The sequence below is a fragment of the Aquarana catesbeiana genome, linkage group LG12 (assembly GCF_042186555.1).
Source record: "Aquarana catesbeiana isolate 2022-GZ linkage group LG12, ASM4218655v1, whole genome shotgun sequence".
In the NCBI taxonomy this organism is placed as follows: domain Eukaryota; kingdom Metazoa; phylum Chordata; class Amphibia; order Anura; family Ranidae; genus Aquarana; species Aquarana catesbeiana.
Genome location: NC_133335.1, coordinates 22,780,751 through 22,808,123, shown reverse-complemented (window position 1 = coordinate 22,808,123; position 27,373 = coordinate 22,780,751). Strand labels below are relative to the sequence as shown.

The following is a 27,373-nucleotide window of genomic DNA, read 5'->3' as shown; positions in this document are numbered from 1 at the left end:
CCACGGCATGTGTACAGTCGTGAGTGGCTGCATGTCCTTGTTTGGGGGGACAGTACAAAAAAGCACCCCCCCCCCCCTTTGTGCCCATCTAAATAAGCCCTAATACACAAGCCACTAACCCACTGCCACCCTCTTACAAGTTGCTTCTTGGACACACAATTCCAGCGACCCTCCCTTTACTCTTATTTACCACTGCATAGAATGCAACGTGTTTTATCATGGCTGTATCTGACAGCCACATGTGCACTGTTTGTTTACATCCAGCGGTGCAAATCTCACTGGCCTAGCCGTTCCTGTAACATCACAGTCCTATAGACCTCTATTGGACCATCTACGATTGTCTTCAGTCTTGGGACACAGCCCCATAGAAGTCTGCATTTATATTCAGGGATGGCAGGACAGTGAAGACGTGCACCTCTGGATGTAAACGGACAGGCCTGACTGGCTTACAAGTTTCGAGGGTAGTACCCTCTTCCTCAGAGCCAGTTTGGCTCTGAGGAAGAGGGTACTATCCTCAAAACACTTACATGTTTCAAGGGTAGTGCCCTCTTCCTCAGAGTCAGAGTTTGGCTCTGAGGAAGAGAGTACTGCCCTCGAAACGCATAAGCCAGTCAGGATCCAGGTGGTGTCCTTCCAAGTTCTGGGTCAACCGCAATATTCCCCACGCACGTGTTCGGAAAAATGGCTGTTTAGTAATACCGGGTGCTGTAATGACCACAGGCTGGAAACCATAGACCATCAAAGTGAAGAATGTCATCAGCACACCAAGGATTCCTCAAAAGGGTCCAAAGCTTTAAATTTGTGGTCACATGGTAAACATAAGGCAACATTTTGGAGTCACACAGGGCCCCAAAATGTCAGGCAAGTTGGTCACTTATGTTTACCATGTGACCACAGAATTAAAGCTTTGGACCCTTATGAGGAATCGTTGGTGTGCTGATGACATTTCTTCACTTTGCCTACAGTTTCCAGCCTGTGGTCATTACAGCACCCGGTATTACTAAACAGCCATTTTTCCGAACACGTGCGTGGGGAATATTGCGGTTGACCCAGAACTTGGAAGGACACCACCTTGATTCTGACTGACTTATGCGTTTCAAGGGTAGGACTCTCTTTCTCTAGAGCAAAACTCTGGCTCTGAGGAAGAGGGTACTACCCTCGAAACTCGTAAACCAGTCAGGATCCAGGTGATGTCCTTCCAAGTTCTGGAGTACCTTGAGCTGATTGAGCAACCTTGAAGATGATCCTACTTTGATATACTTTGCATATCACACCGCCTGTGAGTAGATTTATTTGTTAATTATTAATAAATAGTTTATGGGATAATGCACTAGACTGGAGCACCCTCTCTTATTGGTGTTTTTGTAGCAAACTACCATGGTCTCCCTAGTCCTGAGAGGGCAGCAAGGCATGGTGTGTCCCTGATCTGGGCAGAGAAGCGGATGTGTATGAAGAACCAGTACCAGACTATCGCACTCATGCACAGGGGGGTGTTTTGCTTTACCAGGGACATACTGTCCAAAGCCAGCTAGTGGTTTAATCAACTGATCTCTACCGTGAAATTTCTGGATTTGAGTGAACTGATTCTTTAATTCTGCGCCTTGAGAGAACTATGAGGCATTTCTTCCAAAAGAGACAGGAACTGGCATTCATTTTTATTTTTAGCAGGTTGGGATGGTGGTTCTGCCGCCGTTGCTTTTCTGACAAGCGCTGTGTGGCAAATCGCACCATTTCTGTCTGTGAGAGGTGATAATTACGAGGTAGGTGGGAGCTCAGAGCCGAGGAATCGTTTCATACACTGGAGACTTTGAGAGAGCCGCCGGGAAGGTGCCAGCTGCAGCTGAGAACAGATTTAAACAGATTAAAGCAATACGCTCACATTTGTCACCTTCCAATTATTCTTGGTGTTTAAAATATACAGTATGTAAGCTCAATTACTAAAATTTCAAATGAGCTTAACATGTTCAAAGTCATTTTTAGGATTTTTAAATCTGCAGCTTTCATTAATATAAAACCTGGTGATCTGGCCATGAAGGACCTCGTTCAGGCACTTCCAGAGTTACAACACCCTGTCCCTGTCTCCTAAATGTTCTCCTGCATTGTCACCCTGTTACCTGGCTTTCTCATGACGGGAATGGTCCATCGTTGCCGCCATCAGGAAACCAACCCTGAGGAATGCCATGCAACCATTGCTGGAGTGCATATAGACTATAGGGTGCAGGAGATTTGCAGCTCTGAGCTCAGCTCTGCAAAGGATGCAACATAACTGTATTTTTTATTTTTAAATCCTGAATTCCAGGAATTGTAAAAAATGAAGGCACACTATGAGTTAAGTCCAGCGAGGTGCATGACACCTCCTGGGCCTTAGCTCTGTTATCTTACGGTATTATAGTACTCTCAGGAGACAGCTATGGTTCCCATAGAGCGACGCTGATGCTTCTGTGCTATGCATCTTGAACAGAAGAGTCGCTGCAGCCACTATGCCCGCCCCTCCCCTCCTCCTGTCTATTCACAGAAGCCTTTGTATTATGTGAACACATTCATAAAATACAAAGGCCTCTTTAAATGAGCAGCAGGGGGGGGGGGATTTTTGGGCAAAGCTGCTCTGTGTGCCTTTCTCCTCTCCACAGCCCCAAGTGTCTCCAGTGTAGTTCCCAGCAGATTAATAAATCTGTCAGATATAGGATAATAGACATAAGCCCATGAGATGCCATGCAGCTCCTTGGACTTAACTCATAGTGTGCCTTCACTTTTTATAAAGTGGCTAAATTCCTGGAATTCAGCTTTAAAAAAAGCTAAGGCTTTCCCAAACTAAATGCCAACCAAATTGAATGAATGAATGAAAAAATTGGTTACAGTGAACATCCTATGATGCTTAGACACCTGGAGGCCTTTGCAGATCCACATACGCTGTCAGGTAAAGCAGCTGAGATGCTAGATGACCTGTTCAGGCCTTTTCATCAATTTATTTTTGCTTCTACCCTAATAGGAATCTATTACGGCAAGAGAACAGTCCAGAAGAAATATGCCAGACCAGGAATCCAAGAGCTACAGGGAATACCGGTAAGTAAGGCGTGAGCCAGTGAGTAATGTGATTGATTGCTTTGCTGGCCAACTGCTGCTTGAACTTTATGTGGTTCCTTTGGCCACTGATTGACACTTCATGTATTCATGTCATCAGGCCTCTCTGATCAGTGAATGGAAGGAGATGTTTAAGACGTCGCCCCGAGTAAAATGTCCAAGCTCCGGTTGTTGGCTAGAGTTCCCAAGCGTATATGGGCTAAAACAACATTACCAGAGATGCCAGGGGGTACGTAAATTACAAAACTTCAGGGAGAACCTTCAGCACCTTCTAATGTTGACCAGGTCGTTATCTGTACACCATATTATTCCAGCCACCTATTTAGGCTACTTTTGTCCTTAGTAATTTTCAGGTCATTATCTGCCTTCCATATTGTTTCAGCCTCCCTCTGTCCACCATATTTTTTCAGCCACTTGTTCAGGCCACTTGTGTACAGGAGCTTGCTGTACTGACTATGAGATGTTAGTAAAGCGATTTCCCCGCTGGGCTGTTGTGTTCTGACAGAGGGACTGCCCCCACGCCAGAACACACCGGTCAGCTCTCGCAGCCATTGGCTGCAAGCGCTGATTGGATGCCGATCAGCTGCTAGTTTTCCAGCATTCCCGTTGGCCAGGTTGATGTATACACGGTTGAACCATCCAATACCAGACGATATAAGGTCTGTGTGTGCCAGGCTTTACTCAAGCCACTTTGTCCATGGTGCTCCTCAGGTCGCTATCTGCCTTCCATATTGTTTCAGAACCTTTTGTAGCCATTTATCTATAAAGTGCTCTTCAGGTCATTATCTGCCTTTTGAAGTTGTTGAAAGCCATTACTCAAAGCAGTTTGTCCATAGTACTGTTCATGTCCTTCCATATTGTTTGAGCCCCTTTTTTAGACCACTTTGTCCATGGTGCTCTCCAGGTCATTATCTGCCTTCCATATTGTTGAAGCCCCTTACTCATGCCACTTTGTCTATGGTAATGTTCATGTCACTGTCTGCCTTTCATATTATTCCAACCACTCCCTGTCCACCATATTGTTCCAGCCACCTTTTCAGGCCACTTTATCCATGGTACTGTTTAGTCTCTCTCAGTCTACCATTATAATTAATGACAGCAATATTTTAGAGAATGATCTGTATGGATCCACTAGGAAGTAGTGGCACCACCTTGAGACATAGAAAAAAAGATAAGCAGTAATTATTATGGAAAAGGAGACAGACTGGTTGAACTAGGTTATATTTTTTGCTTTTACTGGATAACCATTTGTTTTGCTAGACTGGAGTTCTTCTGTAGGTATTATACTCTGGGGTTTTGGTGCTCTCTAACATGCTGTACCTCTCTGTCTAGGCCGCACTCCTTTCCCGGATGGTGGTCTCCTGCCCTCACTGTGAAGCCGTTTTCGCCTCAAAGCCTCAGCTGCAGAAACACCTCAACTGGAACCACACAGATAAGGAGGATAGCCGGGAGAGCGGGGCGAGTCCACCGGGCCTTCCTAGCAGGGCAAAAGAGAGGTGCAATGGGTACCCCAACATCGCAGAGTTCTTTATGGACCTTGGATGACACATCTATAGCATTTGATGCTGTGAATGAGGGAGCACACTGGGTGGATGTGGGTTGTTTCCAACCAAAATATGGTGACTCCAGGCCTTTTGAGGGCAACTGCTTTGTTTAGGCCAACTGCAGCCATAGCCTTTCTTTTTGCTTTTGTATAGAATGGGAAAGCATTAGAGCCTCTGTAATGTTTTTATACTCACCCGTGTCCCTGTTAGGGAGGTTTTGCAGAGCCAGAGCCAGTAGGGTGGGTTACCGATCACACGATCATTGGGAAAGCCAAACTACTTAGTTACAAACTCTTGAAGAACCAACTCCTGCTGGCTAGAGGCGGTTAAAAGGTATTTCCGCTTTTGCAGTCAAATGTATAGAAATGGCCCCCATATGTTAATGTGTTCCCATTCAAACAGTGTCTAAAACACTTTGCTTACCTTAGGTGTTTCTGAGGAGAAGGTGTCATGGCTGATTCTAAGAATTTCTAGACTGTCCTAGGCTGGCCATCCATTCATTTTTTTTTTTGTTTCAATGGTTTTTATTTCAAGTTTTCAGATTTTCCATTTTAAAACAGAAGTACAAAATAAGTAAACAGTTTCATAGTGGTATTTACAGCACCACAATCTATAACAAATATAAACTTTTTATAATATGGTACTGACATTTTGCCCCCTGAGATATCATTTATGATATTATTGCTACGTTTATGTTTTTCGAATGGGGTCTACGCCTAGGCTAAATTGACATTCTTAGATTTCTGCATTAGGACCCTCATTTTTTTGTCAGACCAATTAGGGATGGCAGGAAAAGGTAATTGTACCTAAAGAGAGATAGGTTAAGAAAGAAAGGAAGAAGGAAAGAGTTAAAGTTTTAGAAAGTGACCCCGTACCCCGATCCCCGCTGTTTTTTTTTTTTTTCGTTTAACCAGCTGTCCCGACGAGCTCGCGCGCAGAAGCGAACGCATACGTTAGTAGCGCCCGCATATGAAAACGGTGGTCAAACCACACATGTGAGGTGTCACCGCGACCGGTAGAGCGAGAGCAATAATTCTAGCCCTAGACCTCCTCTGTAACGCAAAACATGCAACCTGTAGAATTTTTTTAAACGTCGCCTATGGAGATTTTTAAGGGTAAAAGTGTGACGCCATTCCACGGGCGGGCGCAATTTTGAAGCGTGACATGTTGGGTATCAATTTACTTGGTATAACATTATATTTCACAATATAAAAAAAAAATTGGGCTAACTTTACTATTGTCATATTTTTTTATTCAAAAAACTGAATTTTTTCCAAAAAAAGGGTGCTTTTAAGACCGCTGAGCAAATACGGTGCAAAAAAAAGTATTGCAATGACCGCCATTTTATTCTCTAGGGTGTTAGAAAAAAAAACAATATATAATGTTTGGGGGTTCTAAGTAATTTTCTAGCAAAAAAAACAGTTTTAAACATGTAAACACCTAAAATCCAAAACGAGGCTGGTCCTTAAGTGGTTAAGCAAGTAAAAAAAGCACCTAAAAAGGTAAACCATTCGTTAGTAAATATTTTCTAAGTTATGCTGTATTAATGGGAATATGTAGCAAGAAAGTGTTATCCCAATTCGGCTGCAAAAGTAGAAATACACTTTAGGAATCGCCAGCTGGCGGAGGAAAATAGGAAGGACCTGTGATATCACCGATCTGTTTAAAAAAAGTTTCAGGGTCTGAAAAAAAGTGGGGATAGGGTCATAAATATGCTGGAGTTGGGATTTGAAGTGGTTATATAAACCCTTACATATACTCAGTGAGGTGACTGGCCTCGGGTGATGCACATAAATGATACAAATCCTCCTACATAAGTTGTACCTGTTTATCTGCAGTCTTCCCTACATCTGTTCAAAGCCCAGAATTTATAAAGCTTGTCTGAACTGTCTTAAAACAGGGGGAGGAGAGAGCTTAAAGTGATTGTAAAGGCTCGTTTTTTTTTTTTAATTTAAAATAACAAACATGTCATACTTACCTCCACTGTGCAGCTCGTTTTGCACAGAGTGGCCCCGATCCTCTATTTCTGGGGTCCCCCGGCGGCTCTCGCGGCTCCTCCTCACATCAGATAACCCCTAGGAGAAGCGCTCTCCTGAGGGGTTACCTTGCGGGCGCGCTCCCGAGTCCAGCATTCGGCGTCCATAGACACAAATGCCGGACGTAAGAGGATGTAAACCCGATTCATGAAATTTTAGCTGGGTACAAATATCTGCAGTGTTTTCTTATCTCTCTTCAAAGCACTAAGTCCTGTAGCTGTCTCCTGCTCCGATCTTCTGTTATCAGACTGATAACTCTGACAAGTTCTCTGTCACATGTGATAAAAGCAGCCTGAGTTTTGTATTGGGGAGGATGCTATAAATAGATTAGCAGAGACCTGAACTATTCAATGATCAGCTCTGAAAGTCTCTACCTATGAGGAGAGGGTGTGTGTGTCTTTCCTTCAATCAGCTGTCTTGGCTGTATGTCCAGACTTCACTGCAGTGTTGAACAGCAAGAGAAAATCTTCTAACTGGATCTGAACTTTCTAAACAGTATACAGTGGAACCTGGGATTGCGAGCGTTTCGCAATACGAGCAATTATTTTTGTTAAATCCTGACTTGGTTTGTGAGTGTTGTCTCGCAAAATGAGCAGGATTCGAGCCTCTGCAGTGTGCAGTACCGCATTTGGCCAGAGGTGCGAGGGCGCCTGTGACACTCGGAGCTGTTCAGAAATACTTGGAAATACTCCATTCCCGAGGGCTTCCGAGTCTCTCTGGTGCCCCCCCCACCTCTGGCCACATGCGGTATTGCATGCAATAGAAGTCAATGTTGAACAAATTATCTCAGTTTCCATTGACTTCTATGGGGAAACTTGCTTTGATAAGCGAGTGCTTTGGATTACAAGCATTCTCCTGGAACGGAATATGCTTGTAATCCAAGGTTCCACTGTATAAAGGTGAAGACAGCAGACATACATGTAAAACTTATGTAGGGAGATTTGTTTCATATCTGTGTATCATCTGAGGCTGTTCACTTCACTGGGTATATGTGAGGGTTTACATCCACTTTAAATTACACTGTGCAGAGCTCAGTTAAGAAGGCTCCTTATAGCTGATTGGAGGGAAGGGACACCCCCCCCCTTCACACAGCACACAGGAACAGAGCTGAGGCTGTCAATCACAGGCTGTGTGCTGGAGGTTCCTCCTCTGTCGCACTTTTTCTGTTGGTGTCAGGAAAACTTGTCAGAAGTGATTCATGTTGATAGCAGAGGAATAAACATGACACATAGGCGTTGATTTACTAGAACTGGAGCGGGCAAAATCTGGTGCAGGTGTGCATGGTACCCAATCAGCCTCAAACTTCAGCTTGTTCATTTAAGCTTTGACAAAAAAAAAACTGGAAGCTGATTGGTTTCTATGCAGAGCTGTACCAGATGTTGCACTATCCAGTTTTAGTAAAATAGCTGGTAGCTTAGCAACCAGCTATTCTTCAAATAGAATTCGTATCGGTCAATTGATATTCAACCAATCCGAATTTGAATTGTTCCAAAAATTAGAAATTCGTTAGAAAGCGGATGTACACAACGGATGTAAAAACGTAAGTCTGGATCCATTTTTCATCTGATTTTCTAGCAAAAAAAAAAATGGAACGGAGGAACGCCCGCGTGAAAGAGGCCTAAGTCCAATTTCCCCAATTAGTTTGAATGCTGCAGACCGTATCCTGGATGACAGTTAACATTTTTCATAGACTTGTGACATCGGCCTGTTGTTTAACTGGTGTTTCTGTTGCTCCTAGGGTGGTAAAAAGAGGACCCCGAACCAACAGGGGGTCTAACCAGACAACAATGCCTCCCCCAGAGGAGAACGGACACATGGCGCACGCCAAGGGCAGGGTGAAACAGGGAGACGCCTGTCTGTCCGATGAGGATCCGGAGAGGATGAAGCACAGTAAGGGGGTGGGGCTTAATATCAGCAGTAGGAGAGAGACTTCTCCTTTTATTTGCTGATCAATAGAACGCTATTATGTCCTGTTTTATACAATGCTTTTCTGTTTTGTGTTCTGTCATGTACTATACCTGTCTCTTTTATTCTGGGACAGACTCTTTTTTTTGTTTTTGTTACTAGGCTATGGTAACCCTTGTTCCTTTATTGTATTTTGTGCTGTTGTTTTCTTTAAATAATATACATTTAGTGGCCACTTAATTTAGGTACAGTATCTCACCAAAGTGAGTACACCCCTCACATTTTTGTAAATATTTTATGATATCTTTTCATGTGACAACACTGAAGAAATGACACTTTGCTACAATGTAAAGTAGTGAGTGTACAACTTGTATAACGGTGTAAATTTGCTGTCCCCTCAAAATAACTCAACACACAGCCATTAATGTCTAAACCGCTGGCAACAAATATGAGTACACCCTTAAGTGAAAATGTCCAAATTGGGCTCAAAGTGTCAATGTTTTGTGGGGCCACCATTATTTTCCAGCACTGCCTTAACACTCTTGGGCATGGAGTTCACCAGAGCTTCACAGGTTGTCACTGGAGTCCTCTTCCACTCCTCCATGACGACATCACAGAGCTGGTGGATGTTAGTGACCTTGCGCTCCTCCACCTTTCATTTGAGGATGCCCCACAGATGCTCAATAGGGTTTAGGTCTGGAGACATGCTTGGCCAGTCCATCACTTTTACCATCAGCTTCTTTAGCAAGGCAGTGGTCTTCTTGGAGGTGTGTTTGGGGTCGTTATCATGTTGGAATACTGCCCTGCGGCCCAGTCTCCGAAGGGAGGGGATCATGCTATGCTTCAGTATGTCACAGCACATGTTGGCATTCATGGTTCCCTCAATGAACTGTAGCTCCCCAGTGCCGGCAGCACTCAATCCAACCCCAGACCATGACACTCCCACCACCATGCTTGACTGTAGACAAGACACACTTGTCTTTGTACTCCTCACCTGGTTGCCGCCACACACGCTTGACAACATCTGAACCAAATAAGTTTATCTTGGTCTCATCAGACCACAGGACATAGTTCCTGTAATCCATGTCCTTAATCTGCTTGTCTTCAGCAGACTTTCTTGTGCATCATCTTTAGAAGAGGCTTCCTTCTGGGACAACAGCCATGCAGACCAATTTGATGCAGTGTGCGGTGTATGGTCTGAGCACTGACAGACTGACCGCCCACCCCTTCAACCTCTGCAGCAATGCTGGCAGTACTCATACGTCTATTTCCCAAAGACAACCTCTGGATATGACGCTGAGCATGTGCACTCAACTTTTTTGGTTGACCATGGCGAGGCCTGTTCTGAGTGGAACCTGTCCTGTTAAACTGCTGTATGGTCTTGGCCACCGTGCTGCAGCTCAGTTTCAGGGTCTTGACAATCTTCTTATAGCCTAGGCCATCTTTATGTAGAGCAACAATTAGTTTTTTTCAGATCCTCAGAGAATTCTTTGCCATGAGGTGCCATGTTGAACTTCCAGTGACCAGTATGAGAGAGTGAGAGCGATAACGCCAAATTTAACACAACTGCTCCCCATTCACACCTGAGACCTTGTAATACTAATGAGTCACATGACACCGGGGAGGGAAAATGGCTAATTGGGCCCAGTTTGGACATTTTCACTTAGGGGTGTACTCACTTTTGTTGCCAGCGGTTTAGACATTAATGGCTGTGTGTTGAGTCTTTTTTTTTTTTTTTATACACGTTTTTATTGAAAATCGGTACAGAATACATAGTGTGTCAAAAACAATACATGTGGCAGACATGTCTGGTCCAGAACTCTGAATATCAGATGTACATACAGTAATCACAAAGATATAAGTTACTAAATGAAACAACCTGAGCTGAGTAGGTGTGTTGAATTATTTTGAGGGGACAGCAAATTTACACTGTTATACAAGCTGTACACTCACTACTTTACATTGTAGCAAAGTGTCATTTCTTCAGTGTTGTCACATGAAAAGATAGAATAAAATATTTACAAAAATGTGAGGGGGTGTACTCACTTTTGTGAGATACTGTATATCTACTTCAACACAAAACATGCCATGTTGCTACGGTTCAATACATAAAGCATGCAGACATGGTAAAGGGGTTTAGTTGTGGTATAACCAATAGAGAATATGCATGATCCAAGCAATTTAGTTGCCAATTTTTGGTATCAGTGGCAGCACATAGGAAATGGCTGATCTAAGATTTTCACGCCTAGTCAATCCAGTGATCCTCATTTTGAGCAAACACGTTTTGTTAATAGAAGTCAAAGAGATTGGGCAGACATGGTCAAGCTGGCAGGAAGTCCACAACCACTCAGATAAGTGATCTTTATAGTAGTGGGGTGCAGAACGGACTTTCTCGCATGACAACCAAGTGCACTTTGAAGAAGCTGAGTTCCAAAAGCAATAGAGCATCCCAGGTTCCATTCCTATCAGCTAGGAGCAGGAAAACGAGACTACAGTGGGCACAAGATCACCAAAACATGACAAAAGAAGACTGGAAATGCATCGCCTGCTCTGTAAAAACTTAAAGCTGAGCTCCACCCAAAATGGGAGGCTGGGCTTGTCTGCCTCCTCCCCGCCTCCGGTGCCACATTTGGCACCTTGTGGGGAGGGAGAAAGGGGACCAGGTTTTGACAGGTACTCCCTCCCACTTCCTGCTGAGTTCGGCGTGGCAAACTCAGCCGGATGTTCAGCCCTCGCCGCAGCCAACCCATTGAGAATGTGCAGCGCTATTCGCACATGCGCAGTAGGATACCGGCTGTAAAGCCTCAAGATTTCACTGCCAGTTTCCCTTAAGCAAGATGGCAGCGCCATCACCATCACCTTAGAGCCGATTCAAGAATCCGCTTGGGCGAAGAAACCCGCAAGATCCCTGGACAGGTAAGTGCCCTAATAGTAAAAGTCAGCAGCTACAGTATTTGTAGCTGCTGACTTTTAACTTCTCGGTGGGGGGGGCTGGAGCTCTGCTTTAAAGTGGTTGTAAAAGCAGACTTTTTTTTTTTTTTTACCTTAATGCATTCTCTGCATTAAGGTAAAAAAACCCTTCTGCATGCAGCTCCCCCCTTAAACTTACCTGAGCCGATCTTGGTCCATCAATGTGCATGAGAGCAGTAGCTCTCTGGGCTCTCTCCCTCCTCAATGGCTCAGAGACAGCAGCAGGGGCTTTTAGCTCCTGCTGCTGTCAATCACAGCCAGTGAGGAGGGAGGGGGCAGGGCCAAGCCCCGCTCCCTCTGTGTCCATTGATTGGGCTCGGGAGCGAGCACGCACAAATGCCCCCAGAGCAAGTGGCTTATGTGAAATAGGCCTTCGGAAGGCCTATAAGCAGGAAGGGTGGGGGAAGGTCTGTAATAAAGTATATCAGAAGGAGGGGGTAGGAGAGGGCAGGATAGTAAAAGTGAGAAGGGGGACATGACCCAGACCCTCCACGTGGATATATTGGTTGAGTACAGCCGGGACATTTGTAGAATTCCAATATCTATTTTTTTTTTTACTATTCTATTCTATTCTGCCCCATCTATTTCTTTTAAATGATTGTAATGCAGCGGTTTTCTTTGTGCTCTGGTTGGAGTCAGGAAGGAAACAGAAAACGCCCAAGAAGTTCACAGGGGAGCAACCTTCCATCACCACCACGTTTGGCTTGAAAGGTAAGTGCCATTCTTTATATGCTCACTCACTTACCTTACCAGGCTCTTTTTCATTGTGGACATAGATAACCCTCACAGATCCAATTATTATATTACTTTGCTTACAGTATATGAGGGCTTCTCTTTATTCCAGCTAAATTACCTCTTGAAGTGGGTGTCCCTCGATGGCTGTTTCCGTAATGCACTTGCCCCATCACTCCTCTTATCAGGTTGCAACCAATGGAAATGCAGTTCTCAAAAAAAAAAAAAAGAAGGCATTAGGACAGTTGTGCTATGGAGACAGTTGTAGAGGTACAACATGCTGCAGTTTACAGAACTGGGTAGTGGAATTTATGCAGGGCGAGGCAGATCCGAGCAGCAAGACCTATGCCCTTCATGTCATATGGCCTATAAAAACCTCCACAATTGAAAAAAAAAACCGGTTTGGACTCTATCAACTCAATATGAGAGTTGGTAGAGTCCAAACCAGGTTTTTTCAATTTTTGATGTTTTTCATGCTAGTTTTACCGGTGACTCCCAACATTAGACATTAATGGCTGTGTTGAGTTATTTTGAGGGGACAGCAAATTTACACTGTTATACAAGCTGTACACTCACTACTTTACATTGCAGCAAAGTGTCATTTCTTCAGTGTTGTCACATGAAAAGATAGAATAAAATATTTACAAAAATGTGAGGGGTGCACTTACTGTATATATGTGTGTGTGTATATATATATATATATATATATATATAGCAAGAACGATGACATTACCTGACCTCCAGATCAGTTGATCCATAGCAAAATCTGAACTGCAGCCAATCCTCTAAATATCAAGCTGGCATATAGTATTACATGAACAGTCCTAAGTGTGAAAGGCTTTGTCATTCTGTTGAATCAGTTTTGTGATCCAGACACTCCTGACCAACAGTACAGTCATGTCACTGACCTTGTTTGTACTCCACTGCATTTACACAACGCAGGTTGGTCAGCGATCCACCCCCCCAGCCTGCTGAGGTCATCACTGTGCTTTCTCTTCCTCTCATTAGACACTATGGGGTTGATTTACTAAAACTAAATCAGGTGCAGCACTGCATAGAAAACAATCAGCTTCCAGTTTTTTTTTTGTTTTTTGTTTTTTGTCAAAGCTTAATTGAACAAGCTGAAGTTAGAAGCTGATTGGCTACCATGCAGAGCTGCACCAGATTTTGCACTCTTCAATTTTAGTAAATCACCCCCCCCCCCCCCTCCCCAGTGTTGGTTTTAAAGTACTGTGCAATGTAATAGAGTGGGATTTGCTCTCAGTGCTGGTCCTCCCTCGTCCAGTTTGAGTCCTACCATGAAGGGGATTACAAGAAGCTAATAAGCAGATACACATGCACATATAATACCTCCTTGCAGGGGCGTTGCTAGGTCTGCAAAACATCTGGGGCTAGAGCCCATAGCAGCGGTCACCAACCTTTTTGCAGGCACGGGGGGGTTAAGAAATTTTTCGAGGGGCAATTTGTGCAGTGGCTGGTGTTGGCGCTTCAATCATCATGGCACCATGGTTGATATGGTGTCAGGGTGATTGAAGTGCAATATTTTTATTGTTATATTATAATATATAATGAAGTGGTTCAACAGCACGATCCAGTTCTGGGGTAGCGTCTATTGACATCCTCCCAAAACCGTGCACACCCAGCTCACTCTATAACACAGGTGATCACAGATTGGGGTAAAGGGCCAATAACAGCAGCTCTTTACCACGTGACCAGCTGTATCCAATCACAACTGATCGTGATGTAAACACACTTGCCGATTATCGGCATTCCTTTCCTCACACTGAAAAAAGTGACCAGTAGGCAAGCGGTTAAACCTGCAGGGGGTCCAGCTTTTTCTTTTAAAAAAAAAGACTTTACTAATGCTTTAGGCCTGGGTCACATCTATGCGGGTTTACAGTGCATGTTTGCGCAGGCATGGCAGACCATTCCTTTGAATGGGCTGCTGTGCCTGCATTTTTAGAAAAACGCAGCAGCTTTTACACTTTGCGATTTCCCTGCAGTTCAATTTTAGATGTGTGGGGGTGCCATTAAGAATGAATGGCAGCCTCGTGTGTTTTAAAACAGCAGCATGTTTTGACTCTGGGTGCTGGAATTGCAGGGATTCCTGCACACGCTGCTGTTTAAAAAATTAATTCCTAATGGCACCCCCACGCATCTAAAAATGCAGCGCGATTGTGGGTGCAGGACCTGCAGGGAAATTGCACAATGCAAAAAGCACCATGCGATTTCAAGGCTGCTTAAAATGCTGCATGCACCTTTTCTCTGCAGGAAATTTGGGCATGGCAGCCCGATTAAATAAATGTGCTGCCATCCCAGCGCAAAAACTGGCCGCAAACCCGCATAGATGGGAACTAGGCCTAAAGGAAGCCCAACAAGCAGTGGTGCATTTCCCCATGTCTGTGTGGAAGATGTGCCACTGGTGGTGGTGCATGCTAGTGCTCTAATTGGTGAACAGTTCAGCCACAGCCAGATCAGGATTTACTCCACACTCACAGGCAGAGTATTTGGGGAGAAGGACCTACCTGGTCCTGCCCAGTTGGGCTCACCATCCGCTGGCTTTCAGCACAGTGGGCACCTGCTCTCTCCCACTTAGATCCCAGCTCCAAAGCCTCTGGCTCTCACCACCACTGCCACTCCCTCCCGCTCCGATCTCAGCTCATATCCTGCGGCCTCCAGAGTCCCGAACATGCGGTCTACATTGGGCGGGGACAGAGCAGCAGTGGAGCTCCTGGCCCCACCTGCTCCCTGCTAGCCGGAGAATAATACAACGCAGCGCTGCCTGTCTCCCGCCGTATACACAGTCACTTCGCAAGGCGGAAGTGTACTGATGCGGGGCGGGTGGGTGGAGAGAGATGATGTAATCTCTTCTCGCTCGCTCGCTTCTTTCACTTGCCTGCTCGGCTCCGTCATGCAGCCCGTCCACCACACTCGCGGTCCAGGGGTTAGGCAGGGACCCCTGGGTTAGGAGACTCGGGGCTATGGCCCCCAGATTCGGGGCTATAGCCCCAATAGCCACCCCCTAACGACGCCCCTGCCTCCTTGTATACGTAGAAATAAAAAGTAGTATAGGGCGCACAGGACTAGCGTAGTCCAAATGATGTCTCTATTAGGGGTCGGCAGTCCAAAAATGAACGGGAGAAATGTTGGTTGAAAGGGATGAAAGGATGGTAATCTTCAGCAGAAAGGGCTGCAACTTTAAAAGACTTGAAGCAGGGTCTAAAATGACATAAAAACAAACAAAGGCGCCTCTAAGTGCAGAAGATAAACAATTTTAATACCCCAACTGGGTTAAAAACACTTACAAAATAGGAGTAGAAAACAGGCACATCGTGGGTAAGGCTGCATTGGAAGGGGTCACGATCAGAGGAAGCCTTCAGGAGGATGGATGTAGTCACTGTCAGCAGCGGTGTGAAACACAGGGAACAGCTGTGAAGCCGGCATCGTCAGCGTGTGAGGGCTGCGAACCCGGAAGTGATGTCATCCGATGAGCGGCTCTGTGACCAGCCTGAACCGCAAACGAAAGGCCGGAGAGGGGATGTGATGTCATCAATGAGGGACGCGTTTCGGAACCGTCATTCGTTCCTTTCTCAACCTCGGATTACACTGATGGCTTCGTTAGGCAGGTGCTGCCACTCTCTCCTTCCATGTTTTTGTGTGTTCAGGCAGTGGTTTGGCTCGCTGGGACTTGTAGTTCACCACTTCCACATGTACTCCTTTCAGGAAGCTCAGAGTTGAGCAGGTGAGGTCAGAGGTAGCGTCCTCTTTGGGTTGCCTAGCAAACACCAGAATGCTCACTGCTGATTTGCAGCAGCCTCTGTCCTCTAGGCCAGTGTTTCTCAACCCCAGTCCTCAAGGCGCCCCAACAGGTTATGTTTTAAGCCAAAAAACATAAACATAACCTGTTGGGGCGCCTTGAGGACTGGGGTTGAGAAACACTGGCCTAGAGGACAGAGGCTGCTGCAAATCAGCAGTGAGCATTCTGGTGTTTGCTAGGCAACCCAAAGAGGACGCTACCTCTGACCTCACCTGCTCAACTCTGAGCTTCCTGAAAGGAGTACATGTGGAAGTGGTGAACTACAAGTCCCAGCGAGCCAAACCACTGCCTGAACACACAAAAACATGGAAGGAGAGAGTGGCAGCACCTGCCTAACGAAGCCATCAGTGTAATCCGAGGTTGAGAAAGGAACGAATGACGGTTCCGAAACGCGTCCCTCATTGATGACATCACATCCCCTCTCCGGCCTTTCGTTTGCGGTTCAGGCTGGTCACAGAGCCGCTCATCGGATGACATCACTTCCGGGTTCGCAGCCCTCACACGCTGACGACGCCGGCTTCACAGCTGTTCCCTGTGTTTCACACCGCTGCTGACAGTGACTACATCCATCCTCCTGAAGGCTTCCTCTGATCGTGACCCCTTCCAATGCAGCCTTACCCACGATGTGCCTGTTTTCTACTCCTATTTTGTAAGTGTTTTTAACCCAGTTGGGGTATTAAAATTGTTTATCTTCTGCACTCAGAGGCGCCTTTGTTTGTTTTTATCTCCTTGTATACGTGCCTGGATTTTTTGCTGAGTTTCTTATGTTATATTCACAGGCCTGGGAAAAGCAGAAGACAAATCCAGGGTGAGACACAACAAGCTTGTACGGGGAAGAACAGGGGAGACAAGGAAGAGACAGGAGACCCCCTGTATAAAACTGGGGCACATCATGGCTGCCTCTTCAGGTAGGAAACTTTATACCATGACAGCTCTTATATTTGAGAAAGGAGATCCCTCATTTTTAATAAGTGAAACACACTTCGGCCTTTGTTCATTAAGCTGCAATATCACTGAAGGTGTGCTAAATTGTGCCTAAAGTACAGTGCATCCGGAAAGCATTCACAGCGCTTCACTTTTTCCACATTTTGTTATGTCACAGCCTTATTCCCAAATGAATTAAATTAATTATTTTCCTCAAAATTCTACAAACAATATTCCATATTGACAACATGAAAGAAATTTTTTTGAAATCTTTGCAAATTAATTAAAAATAAAAAAGGAAAAAAAATCCTATGTACATAAGTATTCACAGCCTTTGCCATAACACTCAAAATTGAGCTCAGGTGCATCCTGTTTCCACTTAGGCCAGGTTCACACTGGTACGACGAACGCTCCGACATTGGGAGCTCATGTCGCATGACGTGTGAAAATCAATGTTTCCCTATGGGAGCCGTCTTAACTGGTCCGACACAAGTCGGTCCGATTTTAAAAATGCTCCCTGCACTACTTTGGTCCAACTTTGATCCTACTTTAGCCCATTGAATATCACTGAAGTCGGATCAAAGTCGGATTGCCGTCCTAACTGATTCGACTTTGGCATGCGACTTGTGCTCTGATTATCTTGAAGGGGAACTCCAAATTAAAAAAAAAAAAAAAAAAACGGCATGGGTTCCCCCTCCAAGAGCATACCAGGCCCTTCGATCTGGTATGGATTTTAAGGAGAACCCCCACGCTGACCCTTATCCGAGCACACAGCCCGGCAGCAGTGTTGCCAACACCCCCCCCCCCCAGTGAAATTTACTGGCAGGATACCAAAATTTACCAACAGCACCAATCCCCCCCCCCCGGCAGAGATTATGAAATTTACTGACCGGACCACATTTTTTACTGCTACTGCAAAAAAAAGTATATAAAATGACAGTCTTCAGTGCCAAACAATGCAAATATCAGTATTTAAACTATAAACATATAGCTAGTGCTATTAGCAATGTATTTAAGTTAAACAAAAGTAAAAAAAACGAATTTCATCATTGACATGAAGGTTTGGTTACTAGAACCCAGCCAGCACAGAGTTCCCCCTTTACATCAGAGTCTGCAGGATTCCCCCTTACAGTGAAAGGGAACTCTTATGTAAAGGGGAACGCTGCAGATCATGATCTAAGGGGGAACTCTGATGTAGAGGGGGGCTCTGTTGACCAGAACTTTATATCAGCTTATATCAGAGTCCACTGCTTTCTCTTTACATCAGAGTTCCCACTTACATCAAGTTTTGCAGACTGAGTTCCCCCTTGCACTGTAAGGGGGAATCCTGCAGACTCTGATGTGGGGATGAAGGGGAACGCCAGGAACTCTGATGTGGGGGGCACTATGGTGACCAGAGACCACCTTCCGTAGATTACACTAAGGTAAGGGGGGGTCACTAATATGGGGGGGTATATGGGGGGGTCCCACAGTTAACAGTGCATGTCAGAGCACAAACCAAGCCATTAAGTGCAAGGAATTGTCTGTAGACCTCCGAGACAAAATTGTATGGAGGCCCAGATCTGGGGAAGGGTACAGAAAAATTTCTGCAGCATTGAAGGTCCCAATGAGCAGAAGTGGTCTCCATCATCCGTAAATGTAAGAAGTTTGGAACCACCAAGACTCTTCCTAGAGTGGGCCGCCCGACCAAACCGAGCAATTGGGGGAGAAGTGCCTTAGTTAGGGAGGTGACCAAGAACGCAATGGTTACTCCGACAGAGCTCCAGTGTTTCTCTGTGGAGAGAGGAGAACCTTCCAGATGAACAACCATCTCTGCAGCACTCCACCAATCAGGCCTGTATGGTAGAGTGGCCAGACGGAAGCCACTCCTCAGTAAAAGGCACATGACAGCCCGCCTGGAGTTTGCCAAAAGGCACCTGAAGGACTCTTAGACCATGAGAAACAAAATTCTCTAGTCTGATGAAACAGAGATTGAACTCTTTGGCGTGAATGGCAAACGTCATGTCTGGAGGAAACCAGGCACTGCTTATCACCTGGCCAATACCATCCCTACAGCGAAGCATGGTCATGGCAGCATCATGCTGTGGGCATGTTTTTCAGTGGCAGGAACTGGAAGACTAGTCATGGTCGAGGGAAAGATGACTGCAACAATGTACAGAGACATCCTTGATAAAAACCTGCTCCAGAGTGCTCTGGTCCTCAGACTGGGGCAAAGGTTCACCTTCCAACAGGACAACGACCCTAAGCATACAGCCAATGTAACAAAGGAGTGGCTACGGAACAACTCTGTGAATGTCCTTGAGTGGCCCAGACTTGAACCTGATTGAACATCTCTGGAGAGATCTGAAAATGGCTGTGCGCCAACGTTCCCCATCCAACCTGATGGAGCTTGAGAGGTCCTGCAAAGAAGAATGGGAGAAACTGCCCAAAAATAGGTGTGCCAAGCTTGGCAAAAAGACTTGAGGTTGTAATTGGTGCAAAAGATGCTTCACCAAAGTATTGAGCAAAGGCAGTGAATGCCTATGTACATGGGATTTTTTCGTTTTTTTATTTTTAATAAATTTGCAAAGATTTCAAACTTCTTTCATGTTGTCATTATGGGGTATTGTTTGTAGAATTTTGAGGAAAATAATAAATTTAATCAATTTTGGAATAAGGCTGTAACATAACAAAATGTGGAAAAAGTGAAGCGCTGTGAATACTTTCCGAAAGCACTGAATATAGAAAGTGAGGGGGAATCCTAAATTTTACAGTTGTCACTAAAACAGGAGATAGTGCATGCAGGAATCTCCCCAGCTGCGCTATTGAATTATGACAGGAAACCCCCCCCCCCCTTTCATAAGAATACACTGATCAGCACTGCAGCTATTGGCTGCAGCGGCTGATTAAATGCTGGTTTTCCATCAGGAACATTCTACAGAAACTGGTCTAACGATCGTCTTCTGTTGAACACATCGGGCTACACAGGGATTGAAAGCTGTCCAGTTCCTGGAGAGCCAGCCAATTTCAATCCGTATGTACCCAGTTTCAGTTAGCCTTAAAGCGGAGTTTGGCCGATTTTTTTTTTACAAATACTGCAGCTGCTGACTTTTAAAATAAGGACCCTTACCTGTCCAGGGCGCCCGCGATGTCGGCACCTGAAGCCGATCTATCCCTCGGCTGTCGGGTGCTGCCGCCGCCATCCTCGGTAAGGAAATCAGGAAGTTCACCTCCTGGTTTCCTACTGTGCATGCGCAACTCGTGCTGCGCTATCCCACTGGTCTCTGCTGTGTTCTGGGACCCGTGTGTATCCCAGAAGACAGCGGGGTGGGGGGAGGGCAGTGGCGTAGATTCCCGCGGGTGGCTCGGGTATCTATGCCCGGAAGTGAGAGCAAAATATCTGTATTAGACAGGTATCTGCTCCCTCCTGAAAGGTGCCAAATGTGACACCGGAGGGGGAGAGGAACCAGATAAGCGCAAGTTCCATTTTTGGGTGGAACTCCACTTTAAGTCTAGTGCACACGGGCTGAATATCGAGTGGCATCGGCTGGTTCAATAGAAACTGTCCGACATTTGGCCCGTGTGTACGGCAGCTGGTCCGACAGAAGCCAGCCCTTCGGCTGCTTCTGTCAAAGGGGCATGACCGAAAAAGGTCTGCCAATCATCCGATTGGTGCTCTCAGCCAGTGGCTAATAGCACTGACCAGGGTGTCCTGGGGGGGTGGGGGGGGGGGGGCAGAGCACAATAGCACAGCTGGGTAGATTGCTGTATTAACATCACATAGTTAGTACAGCAGCTCCTCACAAGCTCTTCAGTTTTTTTTTTTTTCCTTCAGCCCACTTCGTTGAATGCATACAAACTGTACTAGGCTTTAGGCCCCCTTCAGGCGGGGCAGACTCTGGTTTGATCAGAGGGGAATCTGTCCACTGATTCCCTGCTGATCAGAGCGGAGCGGACAGAGAAGCCATCCGTGTCCTCTCAGTTTATGCAAAGTGGGCACAGACAGAGCCTGCTCTGCTGAGAGTAAACAGACTTCACTGTCCATTTACATCCGACAGCCTTCTAAACCAATCTGCCTAGACGGAGGAGGACAGAGATCCTTCCGTTATTTTCTGGGCATCGGATAGGCGGGTGGAAACGGACTCAAGTCTGTTTACACTGGCCAGTCCATAGGGGTGAGTAGACCGTCTGATCAGGTTCCGCCTGAAAAACTACCAGACAGATCTGATCGGACCCTTCGGGTCTTTTGGGGTCTTGTATAGGTTGCTTTGTCTGCATACAGGTCAGACCTGATCCATAAACTTGCTTTGAGGGAGAGGAGCAGACGTTGTCTGTGCAGCACTGCAATGTACAAAGCAAAACTTGTTCACCGAGACACATAGAGAGGACGAATCACCCTAGTGGGGCACAAAGACAGCAATAAGAACCTGACAGGGGTCACTGATTTACATGAACTTTATTAGCAGAAAAAAAAAAATATATATTTTTAAGAGTTTCAGTGTTTTATATAAGCCCCAATGTGTCAAAGCCGTGTTTAAAGCATCTTTTGTAGCTCAAAGACTTACTTTAAGCATCTCCACTCATGAATAATACATCTCTTTTAATTTCCTTTATGAGTCATCCACAGAAAGCTTGAAGTAGTGAAACGGCCTTAATTAACATATTTATAGATATTTTTTACATTAATGTACCCTGTAAAGCAGAATTATAAAACCGTTGGCACATACACCCACAGGAATTCAGATGGCATGTTGAAGTGGATACTAGTGTCTTTTTAAAGCCCAACTCCGGGCAGATTTTCTTTTTTTTTTTTTTATTAGCTCTCCAGAAGACGTTTAAAACATCAAAGCTGCTGCTGTACCCCACATGGGACTGTACAACCTCACAAGCAACCACCCCTGCACCACCCACACAGTAACAATCTGATTATTCATGATAATAAAGAAAACCAGGCAACTGAAGCGCAGAAAATTATGGCCGTGGCCCCTTTATTTGGGTTCAAACAGAATATTATAACCTTGTATTACACCACACCTTTACCTTTAAAGTGGAAGTTCGACACAGTTCCCCACACACGGCTCATATGTAAGGTAAAGTCTACAGGCTTGGAAATATCAGTTTGTAAATGGATAGAAAACTGGCTAAAAGACAGAATTCAGAGAGTAGTGGTTATTGATTCTTACTCTGAATGGTCTAAGGTTATCAGTGGTGTACCCCAAGGTTCAATGCTGGGACTCTTACTTTTTAATACCTTTATAAATGATATCGGGTCTGGGATTAAAAGTAACATTTCTGCCTTTGCAGATGGCACTAAGCTATGCAGTGGAATAACGTCCTTACAGGATGTCTCCAATTTACAAGCCGACCTCAATGCACTGTCTAATTGGGCGACTATGTGGCAGATGAGGTTTAATGTTGATAAATGTAAAGTTATGCACTTGGGGGCTAAGTATATGCATGCATCATACATACTAGGGGGAGTACAACTGGGGGAATCCACAGAGGAGAAGGATCTGGGGGTTTTGGTAGATCATAAGCTCAATAATAACATGCAATGCCAAGCTTTGGTTTCCAAAGCGAGCAAAGTCCTTTCATGTACTAAGAGAGGTATGGACTCCAGAGAGAGAGATATAATTTTGCCCCCCTGTACAAATCATTAGTAAGACCTCATCTGGAACATGCAGTTCAGTTTTGGGCTCCAGTTCTCAAAAAGGATATCGGGGAACTGGAGAAAGTGCAGAGAAGAGCAACCAAACTGATAAGAGGCATGGAGGAGCTCAGCTATGAGGAAAGATTAGAGGAACTGAATTTATTCTCTCTTGAGAGGGGAGATTAAGGGGGGATATGATCACCATGTATAAATACATAAGGGGTCCATATAGTGAACTTGGTGTCGAGTTATTAATTTTACGGTCATCACAGAGGACAAGGGGGCACTCATTACGTCTAGAGGAAAAGAGATTTAATCTGGGCAGCTCAGTAGATTGCTTTAAAGCGGAGGTCCGCTGACCATTCTTTTTTTTGTCCAGCTATTCTGACACTTTGCTAAACACTTTAGAACACTCACTTGTTTGGTGTATTAATTCCCCCGATGTCCGTTTGCAATTATAAAATGAACTTATAAAATCGTATGATGGCCGACTCCATCTTGCTTATGGGCATGTGAAGCCCACAAGCATTGATTTCCGGGAATGCGGTGAATGCTGCTCATTCCCACGCATGCTCAATGTCTTGTCGATATGGGTCCCCCGACGGATAATGCCCGGGCTGGACTGCGCTGGCGCAGCGCATGCGCAAACGGAACCGCCGAAAATCTCCGAGGATGATAAACAGCGGTTAATCCTCGGCAATTTTCGGCTGCTTCGCTTGCGCATGCGCAGTCCAGCCCGGGCATTATCTGACGGGGGACCCATATCGTCAGAACAACTGGATTTCGCGGCAGCATTCCGCACTGACTCATGGGTAGCATGACACTTAGCTCCCAGGAGACAGTGCGCCTCAGAGGAAAACAAATATACATGCCTACTCCCGCGGGAGTGACGAACAGGAAGTGCCACAATACAGACAGATTCTACGGTAAATACAGCACCAAAAATTTTTTTTTCTTTCATTTGAGCATCTGTTAGCGCTGATGGGGATAAGGTGAAGTTAAAAAATTGTGTGGCCCTCCGCTTTAAGAAAGGCCTGGATTCTTTCCTAAATGTACATAATATAACTGGGTACTGACATTTATAGGTAAAGTTGATCCAGGGAAAATCCGATTGCCTCTCTGGGATCAACAAGAAATTTTTTCCTCTGCTGTAGCAAATTGGATCCTGCTTTTCTTTTCTGGGGGGGGTTTTTCGCTTTCCTCTGGATCAACTGTGGGTATAGGATTGGGTATATGGGATTGCATGATATTTTTTCTTTTTTCTTATGGACTTGTGTCTTTTTTCAACCTAACTATGTAAAGTTTCACTATAAAAAAAAAAAAAACTGCAAGCAGGCAGGCGTTTATTGTAAAAGAGACATGCACGTTCTCTTCTGCAATAAAATCCCCCCCCCTCACCTGCCTGCTCACCGTCTCCTCCGGCACTGTATACTGAGCTGAGCATATGCAGCTCAGCTTACAGTGCCGGACTGGTCTCCGAGTGTCAGGATGATGGCCTCCTGATGTCATCCCCTACCAGCCAGTAAAGAGGCCTGAAAACCGGAACTCAAAAGATGATGCCCGCGCCGATGCAGGACCGTTGGACAGGTAAGTATGGAAACTTTAGTTTTTGCTTTAAACACAAAGGCCAATACCACCGTGAAAACTTTTAACCAAACCACCTGGTCCATCTTTTAGTACTTGAGCACCAAATAACTGTAACCGATCACCAGGTATCACCACAAAAACCGTCCACCCCCAAATGTAAGTAACGATACTCCAATAAAGGTAGAGCCGCGACAAAGGGAAGGAGGGAGGGGAGGCAACAACTTTGTTTGAAGATCCAAACTGGTGTACGAGACCACAGATCTTGCAACCTAAAAAGGAAAAAACTTCTATCCAGTTGTTTGTTGAATGTCAGCTTCCAATCATAATTTTTTTTTTAAGGCTGCCCAGGATAAAAGCAGTGGGGGATCTGCTGATAATAGCTTTTTCTGTGACCAGGATGTGAGGAGAGAACTGAAAAATAAACCGAGAAAGCCACCAGAAAGATTATGTACCTTTTTATTATTATACCAGTTCAGTTAAAGTTAATAATAAAGATAATACAGGAAAGAAAAGCTGGTTGTAGGGAGTAAGTCCTTTGGGAACACTGGGTTAGCCTCATGTCCCCAGCAGTACCTCTTTTTCACCACAAGATGCCCTCAGTCTTCCGGATTGAATGACTCTCATACTGTAAATGCTGGACATGCTGTAAGTGCAGGACATCACAGACTCACCCACTGCACTCAAAACTTAATGGTGTGGAGTAGCGTTGGGTTTACCAGTGTACCAAATGAAAAACCTTATATGTCCTTTTAAAATAAGCATTCGGTGTGGGATTGAAAAAAGTTTAAACATCTAAACTCACCTACATGACTGTGACATTGGTCCGATGCTGCAGCTCTCGCCTGCCGGCTCTGAGATCGAAAACAAAATGCATGGCCACTGATCGCTTTGTTCTCGATCTTCACTGAGCAGAGAGCGATGACTGTCAATTCACGCTCGGTGTCTCCCCTTCCACAGCCCGCATCGGGCTGTGGAAGGGGCAGGAGCGGCTGGCTCAGCACGCCAAGAGGCTGAGCCAGCTGCAGGTCAGGCATCTGGGTCGATCCCGAACTTAAAGCGGAAGTAAAACCATTCATAAAACAGTTTCATTTACGGCACGTGCCGGAAATGTAACTCTCCCATTGGTTGTGCTCTCAACCAAGCTGTCAAACCATCCAGTGGCTGGCGTCATAACTGATCACATGTGCAGCATCATGGCAGTTGTAGATTAAACAGAGGCAAATATGGCAGCTTCCTTGGCTGAAAACGATAGGGGGGTTTACTTACACTTTAATGTCAGAATCCTTTTAGAGCCTGGACCGGCATGCATACCTAAATTGCAGGGGTCTTCTGACCAGTCAAATTCCACATCTTTCACTTCTCCAGTGTTGGCCGTGGAGTGCCATTCTATGCAGGATTCTACTGTGGGTCTAGGCTTTATGATAACGCATCCCCTGGGAATGTGTCCATGACAGCCTGGTCTTACAGGACTTGGAATGGCCTCAGAAAAGGAAGCAGAGGGCAGTGTAAGAGCATGAAGAAGGTGAGTAGTGCTTAAAGAGGATCTTCGGTTTTTGAAAAAAATAAATACTGTAGCTGCTGACTTTTAATAAAGAGGCACTTACCTGTCCAGGGATCCAGCGATGTCCTCCCCCCGAGCCGATTCTTTCCCAGTCTTTGGGTCCCTGGCACCACCATGTTGAGTGTGAGAAGCCAACTGTGGCTCCTTGCGGCTTCACAGATAGCTCCCCATTGTGCATGCACGAGCCACACAGCACCCTGTGAATGGTCCCGCCTTGGCGGGGTAGGGAGAACATCTGTTGGGATCGCCTAGGCATAGAAGTGGTAGTGGGTACCTGACAAAACTAGGTACCTGCTCCCCAAAAGTGGAACTGGAGGGGGGAGGAGGAGGATCAGCAGAACTTCCCTTTAGGCGTAAAGTTCCGCTTCAAGAAACTTTTTTTTTTTTTTTTTTTTTTTTTTTTTTTTTTTAAGCAGGGCGGTGGGAAGGAAGTTTCTCAGAACATGGAGTTGGGCTTTCAGTGTTCTATTTTTAATAAACGTGGTGCTTTCCTGTAAATAAAATGGAATTTTGGATAAGAATCACTTTCACACTTCTCCCCTCCCCCCCTGTACCAGGCAGTGTGGACGACAAGTTCCATCGACAGACTAACAAAAGGGGGGAGGTGACCTGTCCGAACTGTGGATCGGTTACCCGCAAGACGGTGGCAGGACTGCGGAAGCACATGGATGTATGTGAGCAGGTGAGGCGCAGCATGTGTTAATCAGTGTGCAGCTCTGCACTGTGCATCTTTGTAGGTTCACAGCGGGTAATGGGTGGCTCCAAAGTTGCCCACAAACTACAATTTCCTTAAGAGCCACCAGCAAATGAACAAGTCTTTATGATGGTATCGTAACTGCGCTTGCACAGCTTGAGAGAATACTTTTAAAAGTTTGGCCATGTTCCCATGCAGGTTATTATTATGGGTAAATGTGAGCAATGGAGAAGAATTTAGCCCAGATCAATTGATAAACTCATTCCTGTCTTCAAAGTGAATAGAGATAACTAAACCTGGAATACTGTTTCATAGGTAGCACCAGAGTGGTTTTCTGTCTAAAGCTGGATACACACGTAAAAAACAAATTCCCCCATCCATGCCGAACAGCGTGACTCAAGGAATCTCCTGCTGCCCTCTATTGTATTGTGGCAGATGGAACCCGTGGCTGTCAGAATACCCAAACAGTGACTGCAACTGATTGGATGCAGTCACTATTTGGGTGACTACAAGTGGTTGTAAAGGTAAAAGTTTTTTTACCTTTAATGCAATCTCTGCATTATGGTAAAAAAAACTTTTAATGGTAGCACACCCCCAGCCCACCCCTAAATACTCACCTGAACCCAATCTGGATCCAGCACTGTGCACCTCTGCAGCAGTCCCTCACCCGTCTCTCACGGGATTGGCTGGCTCCCGCTGCTGTCAGTCAAAATCTGTCAGCGGCGGTGCAGGGCTGAGCCAGGCTATAAGGGCACTCGCGGGGAGCCAAGATTACTGGCAGGGGACCACAGAAGAGGAGGCTCAGGGCTGCTCTATGCAAAACCATTGCACAGAGCAGATAATTACAACATGTTTATTATTTTTAACAAGTAAAAACCAAAGCTTGACAAGCA

The 27,373-nt window shown here is 45.4% G+C and overlaps 1 protein-coding gene across 4 annotated transcripts in view; it reads left to right on the top strand.

Annotated features, from left to right (window-relative positions):
* Positions 1-27,373, top strand: part of ZNF512B (zinc finger protein 512B) — a 72,406-nt gene that overhangs the window by 12,021 nt on the left and 33,012 nt on the right. For 2 of the 4 annotated variants that reach the window (XM_073607412.1, XM_073607410.1), the window contains exons 3-9: positions 2,990-3,063; positions 3,182-3,310; positions 4,414-4,586; positions 8,400-8,551; positions 12,176-12,247; positions 16,865-16,993; positions 26,344-26,468. In XM_073607412.1, coding sequence (XP_073463513.1) covers positions 2,990-3,063; positions 3,182-3,310; positions 4,414-4,586; positions 8,400-8,551; positions 12,176-12,247; positions 16,865-16,993; positions 26,344-26,468 — 854 coding nt within the window. Of the gene's footprint in view, positions 1-2,868; positions 3,064-3,181; positions 3,311-4,413; positions 4,587-8,399; positions 8,552-12,175; positions 12,248-16,864; positions 16,994-26,343; positions 26,469-27,373 lie in introns of those variants that run through there. The other 2 variants (XM_073607411.1, XM_073607409.1) reach the window with 1 other exon arrangement.